The sequence below is a fragment of the Capsicum annuum genome, chromosome 1 (assembly GCF_002878395.1).
Source record: "Capsicum annuum cultivar UCD-10X-F1 chromosome 1, UCD10Xv1.1, whole genome shotgun sequence".
Lineage (NCBI taxonomy): Eukaryota > Viridiplantae > Streptophyta > Magnoliopsida > Solanales > Solanaceae > Capsicum > Capsicum annuum.
This window is the reverse complement of record NC_061111.1, coordinates 6,184,770-6,194,182: the sequence shown is the minus strand read 5'-3', so window position 1 is coordinate 6,194,182 and position 9,413 is coordinate 6,184,770. Positions and strand designations below refer to the sequence as shown.

The following is a 9,413-nucleotide window of genomic DNA, read 5'->3' as shown; positions in this document are numbered from 1 at the left end:
CATACTCAGTGTGATCTTACAATAACTAAGGCCTGAAAAGGGTGAAGTATACGCAGACTTACCCCTATCTTTATGTGGCAGAGAGGTTGTTTCTAGTCCAATCTCATACTCTAAAACTGATAAGGAACCCTGATGAACTTCAGTTGCGGTTTGAATGCAAAACCAGCATGTCTAGTTTAATGTGTGTTTTGTCAATTCAATATACAAAAAAGTTCAATTCAGCAGTACACTCCTACTCACTTTCTTTATTGAGAAAATGCTATGGCTATCAACGATCTTTATTTCAAGGAAAGTAGCACTAGAAAAGCAAATGATCCTCGATAAACACTTGTAGAGGATATTATGATCATATTTTCAAAAAGGATGATTGGATATTTAAATGTACTGAACCATGTAACGAATTAAGGACAAAAGGTACCATTTTTTCCTATTTGACATCCTTATTTTTGCATGCAACAATTGTTAACATTCACTATCTAAATGACCTTCTCATAAGATGGGATAAAAAAGAAAGACATTTGCTAATGCTAGTGATCAACTAGAATTTATCATAACTTGATCCAGAAATGGAGTACAACCAAAGTTCTCATCTAAATCCAACATTTCAACATCCATTTTTCTCCAAGGAAGAGAAAAAAGAATGAGATCAACACTAACAACTCCAATTCAAAATTCATAAGCTATTTCGACAAGGTGGTCTCAATCATTCTAGCTAAGCCAATATTCTCTTCTGCAAGCCACTGAATGACAAAAACAACCTTGAGAATTGAACATGATGTTTCCCTATTTCCCTCCTAAACTCCCTGTTAACAACTATGCTATGTTATTACCATTCCACTTTGCTAGCTGAAGATGATATCCAGTAAGAGCTCATTCATCAAAGTTGCAAAGATGTCAACTTCCAATTCCAAAATCACTTCTTGTTGATCCACTTCTGTGTTCTTCCACTCGCCTCGGCTTTCAATCGCACGAATGTAAGCCATCCTGTTTTCTTGCACCTTCCAATCTAACAGTACATCAATTGGTTTTCCATTTATCCAGTCTTCTCCTAATCCCAACACCTTGTTCTTGAATTCATCACCTCTTGTTACCTCATAGGCATTGAGGATCTTCTCGTTAAAGAAATCAAAGAGTAATTTCTCCGCTTTTAGCTTTAAACTATAAGATGGCATTGAGGCTTTCAGTTCTTGAATCATATCTAGTGCCATGCTTTCAACTGTCTGTTTTTCGTCTTCTTTTTCTTTGTTGTTTTCATCAACTTCAGTTTCGGATGAATTGTTGTGTGGGGATTCACTCTCTGATTCTGATGACGCGATTCGTTTATCTAAGTTTAATGGTTCGAGTTCAGTGAGACACTCGAATCGTTTGACCTTCTTCATGAGCTTCTTGGTAGTTCCTGATACAAATATATGTAAGATTTTTTATTAGAATAGCCTTAATAGTAAACTAAATTTGCATTCCCCGACAGCATGTTGTGCTCAAAAACTACAACATACTCGGTATATTCCCACCAAGTGGGGTCTAGCGAGGGTAAGTGCACATAGTTCATACCACTACCTTAGAGGTGAGATAGAGAGGCTGTTGAATTGCCGTTATATATGAACAAACAAACTTCCTATTGATTAGTGAGTTACCTTCGACACGAGTTAATCTATGCTGAAAGGGTGAAGAGACCTCATCTTCATCATCAAATGGACAATCCAATGTAGACACTGGACTAAACTGTTCTTTCTCTTCATTTGGCCAGGGTTTCTGTAAATAACAAGGAGTATTAAGAAATCTTTAAGGATTATTTCCAAGATTACAACAATATACCCAGCATATTCCCACTAGGTCTAAGGAGAGGTAGTATGTATGCAGTCCCTACCACTACCTCAAAGGTGAGGTGAAACTATTCCCGATAGACTTTCGGTTTAAGACAAAAAATAATAAATATCAGACAGTAACATACACAAACAAGCTTATCACAAAATAATACCACCACCATTCTACCTTAAACAACAAACAATCACCAAAACATCAAGAACAAGACACTACATGCATAGCAATCCGACTAGTAGCACAGATTATTTCCCAAATTAGACAAGTAAAAAACCAAAATTTAATGCAAATTTTTACTGATGATATATATATATATATGGTATAATTAGAGATAGATTAAAGAAAGAGAGGATCAAACAACGGGGGCTACAGATCCAGCATATATCTGAATGTACTATGGATTATGTTCAGTTGCTATCAAGATACTACTAATCAGTATATGGCCCCTACCTTAGCTAGACTGTCAATAAAGTTTCATAAATGTTAGTGTCAATATACTTTAAACACTTCAATGTATTAGTTATTTCTACTTCAAGGGGACTATCTGTCATCAGTAGGAAAAAAATACATCTTCAATTCTTAAGACATCATTTATGGATTCAACTTTTGAAATTCTTAGTATTGAACCTATATATTTTTAAAATTGTATCTAAAATATTTGTTATAAGCTTAATGGATTTCCACACATTTATACTTGGCAGTGATATCACTGAATTCAAATGAACCTATAACTAAACAACTGCATTCGCACTTGTATACTATTACACGATAGGCGGAACACTAGCCGAAAGAAAGCTAATTATTTTTTTTATATATAAAAAAATGTAACAAATATCACCTTAAATTAGATTAGAATTTTGGAATATAATATTGATTAAAAAAGATCCCAATCTCCTAGAGTAATTTCTTGAAAAGTGAGGAAATAAATAAAAATTAAAGGGAAGATATGGTCAAGTTTTATTACTAGGAAGTCACCTATTCTCCATGGATGTTTCTACCTAAAGTAAATGGACACATACTCCCAAGTCAACTTCACTACTAGACAAAGTATGTTGATTCTGTCTACCCATATTCAAAATTTAAACTACGAACATGACCTAAACCCCCACCCCCCACTCCCACCCACCCACCCCAACCCCCCTCTCCCTCCAAAAAAAATAAAAAATAAAAAATAAATAGGAGTAATAACAATAATGTATAAGTGTGTTTTTATAAAGTGGGTGAAAGGAATAGAGTGTATGTACTCTGTACTAATTTTCGATAGATCTTCAACTTAAGATAAAGTAATCTAGAAAATGACGTAATAAAAATGCAAGAAACTTCAATATAATGGGGTCATGAAAAGAATAGGTTCAAAGTCACGAGCGGTAGAGTTTAGGGAGATGTTATTTTTACCTCTTAAGGATCGTTTGATGTTAAGTATAAAGGATAAATAGTCACGTGATAAAATAAAAGATTATTTTATCTCATATTTGATGTGAGGTATTAATTAGTATCCGAATTATTTATCTCACCATTTATATTATAGTAATGTAATTAAGTTATTTCATATACATGATATGATAACTAATCTCAAAATTAATTATTGCGGAATAATTCATTCCCAACCGAACCACCCCTTAAAACAAAATAAAAACAATTTAAGAGAATAGCAGATCATTAACTAACGTGTTATTATTTATTTTTGAGTCACTAACTAATGGACTAACTTTTATAGAAACTTTTATTCTGAAAAAACACTTAAGCACAACTAAATTTGAGCTGCCAATTAGGTCCAAGCATAAAGACAAATGGAAATATTAATGTTTCCACATGCTAATAAATAATATTGTTTGTGGCAGTTATATGTCTAAACAATCAAACTATCACCTTCTTCATTCCTTGTACGTGAAAAATGATTATGCAAGTTATTTAAAACAATACCCTATATATGCACGACCGACACAAGTACAGTGTGTTGGATATCATTAATCATATATCTTCTCATAATTTTAGCTTGCCACAAATAATAAAAAAGACAAGAAAAAGGAATACATAATGTTATGCACAATAATTGAAGATATTTATATTTTTTTAAGAGTTAACATACATCTAATAAAACCACTCAAACTCGTAATAAAAGATTGTAACAGTCTAGTATTATTGAGTTTTAAGATATCCACTCAATTGCTCACGATGTTTTAGTAGCATACACTGAAGTCTTAAAGGGCCGTTGGACTCTATAGAAACTGTTCCTAAATATATCAATTAAATTATGAACGTTTTGTAACAATCTCTTTATTCCACTTTAAAGTTGTATCGAAGTTATACCTGCAGACTATGACTATTCATCATTATATTCTCTATATCAAAATTCTCATAGACTCATTTTCAATCTTTATTTAAGTTGAGATTCAATCATGAAGAATCTCTTTATCCCACAAAGATAAATAGTAGAGTTTATGTACATTTTATCTTTTTTAGATTTATTGCGAGTTGTGAGATGATATTGAATAAATTATTATGATATAACGAAGTTATTTTATATTATAATAATAACTGTTGGAATTACAAAATGACATATCATACCTGGTTTAATGCAATCAACGATTACTATCCACAACAATGGTAGGGGTCAAAATTAGATGGTCCAGGGTATTTTAGGAAATAAAATAAATACGGTACTAATCTCCTATCTCGACTACCACAATAAGAATGCTAGTCCAGCATAGAAGACCGTAGATCCCGCTAGGGGACAAAAACGTAGCGGGATCTGCGCCGTTGGATCACCCGAATGTAACTAAGATGCCAGTATCGAGAAGCATGTGATTGTAACCCGAAAAATACCCCGCACGTGTACTCTCCACATTTAACCTTTTTTTGCTCCTTTTTTATCGCTGTGAAAAATTCATTTTTCTAGAAAATTCTGTTTTTATAAAAATGAAATTCAAATTCTTACACAAATCTTATTTTAATTATATTTCAAAAATTTGAATTCACCATGCTTTAATTATACCTTGAGAATCCAACTTTATTTAATATTTTTAATTCGAACAAGTAATTATACCTCTAATTATTACCACGGTTTGCCGATCATGTAAACCTTTTTACATTATTTTAATCCACACGCTATGTTAAAAAATTTAAACTAATTTTACCGCTACAATGTAAATTCAAACTTGAAACTTCAGCAAAAACTTACTAGGAGTATGTATAACACGAACCTCTTGTGTTTGAAATGTTTGGTTTAAACTTGTATATTACTTCATTCTCGATTGCTTAAGACACAAAATTACTAGTGATACTTACGTTTTAACGCCATATAGACTTTCTAAACTTACGTTTAGTAATAATTGTTAACTAATAGAGTATTATAATAGTTGCGTTCAACTTTACTGAAGTATGCACTCTACAAATGTATTAGTTGATAATTGACTAGACTGATACTCTAGACGAAATAATACCATCAAAAAGAAAAATGGCTATTACTATTATTGATATGCCAAAATTTGAGTTCTAGTGTCATGAATATTGCTAATTTGATAACCAACTTAATAAATGGGTGATAATCGTTTACAACCTTTAATAAATTCAATTTTATCTTTTCTAATATGTTGATAATGTTAAGAAAATTATACTTTAAGCTAATAATGCAAGTAATATGATACTCCTAAAAATAAAAGTAAATTTTGTTGAGCAAACAGACCTTTGTCTTAGGAGAGTTGGAAGTGCTACCGTGACTGCTAATGATTGAATCTGGAGAAACATCACCGTCAATAACGCCATCTTTTTTGCTGCTAATCACATTTTCCGCCTCTATTTTCTTCGAAACAACGTCGTTTTTTACCTTCTCCGTCGAATTAACCTCCGAATTACCACCACTTGAAGCAGTGAAATCACTATCTGACGACCAGCTGTTACTGTTACTGTTACATTTACTCTTACTCTCCGTCGTCATCGTCGTCGTCGAGCAGTTTGATTCTCCGGCGACTATTCCAGTAACAACCGGAGAAAATACCGGTGATTTTAGTTCCTCCTTTTCCAACCGGTTGAACGCCGTCCACCAGTAAATCTCCTTGTGATCGCCTTTCTTCCAGAAGCTTCGTTTCAGCTTCCGAGAAATACTCCTCGGGAAAATTGTCCTCATCACATTCTTCTTCTTCGTCGATCTTACTCCGGTAAACGGTAGGTGCTTGACAGCATTGATCACCGCAACAGAAGCCTTCTGAAACGCCGAAACCTTCGCCGGTAATGGCGGCCGGTGTATACGCTTAGCATTTTCCTTTGAAGGTGGCGGAGGTAGTGCTGGTTGATACTTGTTCTTCAAGTCGATTTCGAGAAGAAATCGAACAGTAGTGCAGCATTGCCGACGTGGAAATGATCGGAAACCGTTCGATGAACATGAACTCAAATCATCCAACAGGTAATCCTTCAACATCAATTGCTTCGATAATGGTTTCATCAACTTCGAATCCATAACTAAACACGGAAAAAAAAAATAGCTTGAAATTGACAGAAGTTGTCAAAGAGATAACGCTATAAGAGCATTTAATAAAAAAGCTCTTAATATCTGCAGCTTTTTACTCATTAAGTTGTAACTACTGAATGAAAATTTAAGAAGGGGCGGGGCCAATGAACGATGAAATAGATAGGCAACTTCTTCAGTTACACTAATTTGAAGATCTCAAGAAAAAATACATCGCGAAAAAATGGTAGTAATAAGAAGCAATGAAAGTATAGTATTAGAAGCAGAAGCAGAAGAAGTGAAGTAGCATGGATGCTTCTTGTAGGGATTTTTTGAATCTCAAGTTTGATTAAAATAATGGGGTTTAGTTGAGTTTGAATTATTAAGTAGTTTAATTAAATGGAATTAGCTGGTGATTTGATTGCAAATCTCTAACCTTGTTAAGACTTGGAACTGACTATTGGTTGACTTGTTTAATTTAAAATATTGTTGGTGATTTCTTTCACGTGCTTATGTGTGGAGCGTGGAGCGACTATTCTGCATGGCATTAAATGTTCATAGCTGGGATTGTTTGCTCTATTATGTTGAGTTTTGACAACATGGACGAAATTTGCACGAAAAAAAGTTGTTAGAAGTATATAACAATGTAAAGGGTATTTCGTGCAATAATACTGGTTCACTATTGATAATAATATTATAGAATAAATATATTAAAAGAAATGACATTATTATAGAGACATTTGACGATGTAACTTAAATTATATACAAGCTTACCTTAAAGAATTTCAAAAACTTAATCATTTTAGTCTACTGATTTCAGAGGCGAACTCACGTGAAAGGGTTAAAGCCAGTTAATAAGAAGGGTAAAATGAATAGAAAAAAATAAATTATTTATTAATTTTTTAAACTGAATTAATATTATTAAAGATCTACTTTTAGTATAATAAATAAGTAAAAATGAATAGAGTGAGTATTTCTTTGATCAAATTATTTAAAGTAATTGATATCCAAGTGTAATTTTATACTCTAATTCAAAAGAAGATGGTTGGTATGATGAATATGTACAAACGGGGTGTATGTTTATTAAATTTTATAGTACAAGAGTAAATATGGGTAGCGATATGGACTGTGTATATTTATTCTTTTCATACCTCATGAGAATAGATTGGGAATTTTTTTATTGTTGTTGTTGCCTCCGTAGTTGATCCTCTTTTTAAAAATATTTGTTTTAATTTAGTTGTCCCTTGTATGAAATTAAGAGGATTTTATTATATTCTTGCATTAGTACTCTTATCATTAAATGACTAAACAAAATGTATATTACTCAAATTTATACTCTTAAAGCATATTAGTATGACTAATTTAATAAAATAAACCTCTAACAAATATATTTTAATGAAAGTATCAAGTCAATTAGGATAACTATTTTAAAATAGATGGAGAGATGGAGTATAACAGTAAAATTTGAGCAACTATTCCATTGAATACGTTTTACCTGCCATGAATACATGTACAGGCAATTATGCCCATCAAAAGTTAAACCGTGAAGAGAAATGACCTAGATCGTTGGTCAAATCTGTACGGTTTTTCTTAAAACACCTCACATTATTAAAAGATTCTACATCTTATATGTAACTTCCTAATTCTTTGAGTTATAAATGTGAAACTTTTGTTCGTACACCAACACAACTAAAAAGGGTATGATTTGATTTTCTTAAGATCAATTTTTTTGATAAGGTCCAAATTTTATAATGATGAATGATTGAATTCAAAAGGAGAAAGGTTCTTTAGATCTTTCGATTTTGACCCAAGTTTTTTTAGTTAATGACCCAAATTTTATTAGATTTTAGAATTAATATTAATGTCATAGACATTCCCATTGACAAAGTTAGTTGGCTGCAGGTTCTAAAGATCACAAAAGTTTGAAGGAAAATTTTTTGTTGGATCAACATCTTTTAGTTGACTTTTATATCTAAATTCAATAATCCAATTCTACTATAAAATCCTTCTTAAAATTCATCAATGTCTAGCTATATTTGTGTATATAACAGTTCACCTTTCTGACTATATACATATATACTCCATGTGACCAGTGCTTTAAGTTTTATTGCACCCAATAAGTTTGTGAAAGTTCTGGTCATTGGAGTAAATAGATCTGTTCATCAATGATATTGAAAAGTCCCCAGTAGTCAATTAAAAGACATAAAGAAGGATGAGTGGTAGGGTATATGTTAGCAGAAGAATATACACTTCTGGAAATCCTTATATGCATTAAGAATGTATCACGAATCTCTCTCAATTTATGTGACACTTTAATTTTTTAAAGTCCGTCTCAAAGATATAAATTTAAGTACCATTCTATATCTTTGTTTCACAATGTTTTTAAGTTTCACAATTTCAATTTTAAGTATCATATATGTATTCAGTATACGGGTCCATCCATGTATATGTGTCTTATACTCTTTTTGTATTAAAGTGTATCTATTTTATAGCATAGATGTATCAATTTTAAGTACCATACATTGCATCTGTTTATCAGTATTTGGATATATCAGTGGATAGATCCATATACATTTATATTTTCATTTTAACTTATTTATCTAATTTTTCAAGAGATAAATAGTCAAAAATATCCTTTTTATTTTAATTTATTAATTGAGTTTTTTCTAGTTATACTATGGGGTTAAAGATACCTTTGTTATTAGCAAAGTTAATAAAAATATCTCTATTTTTAACACCTCTCCACCATGCCAATTTAAAATTTCATATGGCCAAATTTGAGTGAGGTTCATGTGGCATGCAATCTCACCATTAGATTTTTCTTTTTTTTCCTTTTCTTCTTTTTTCTTTTTTCTTTTTTCTTTGTCCATTTACAAAACCTATAATTTCAAAATAAATTCAAGGGTAAAATTCAGAAATAGCATACTTATCCCCTTAATTATGAGTTTCATAGCAACAATTTCATAATTACATAATATAGCAAGTTGTATTTTGTATTTTTGCAAACTGTTGCTGCAAAAATACAAATACATATTATTTTTACTGCTCTTATGATCGATATGTATTTTGTATTTTTGCAAAATATTGCTATAAAAATACAAATACATATGTTACAAAATGTAATTTGATAAAAGTGTTGCTATTTTTT

The 9,413-nt window shown here is 31.6% G+C and overlaps 1 protein-coding gene across 1 annotated transcript; it reads right to left on the bottom strand.

Moving 5' to 3' along the window:
* Positions 1 to 461: 461 nt before the first annotated feature.
* Positions 462 to 6,710, bottom strand: LOC107852415. Its single transcript, XM_016697452.2, has 3 exons — positions 5,507 to 6,710; positions 1,635 to 1,752; positions 462 to 1,396 (listed from the first exon to the last, which is right to left on the bottom strand). The coding sequence occupies exons 1-3, from the start codon at positions 6,275 to 6,277 to the stop codon at positions 843 to 845; spliced, it is 1,443 nt and encodes a 480-aa protein (XP_016552938.1). The 5' UTR covers positions 6,278 to 6,710; the 3' UTR covers positions 462 to 842.
* Positions 6,711 to 9,413: the final 2,703 nt, after the last annotated feature.

Coding starts and splice junctions, on each gene's coding strand:
- LOC107852415 (XM_016697452.2), bottom strand. CDS start 6,277: ATGGATTCGAAGTTGATGAAACCATTATCGAAGCAATTGATGTTGAAG. Junction 1,753..5,506: donor CCAACTCTCCTAAGACAAAG/GTCTGTTTGCTC, acceptor TGTTATTTACAG/AAACCCTGGCCAAATGAAGA. Junction 1,397..1,634: donor TAGATTAACTCGTGTCGAAG/GTAACTCACTAA, acceptor TATTTGTATCAG/GAACTACCAAGAAGCTCATG.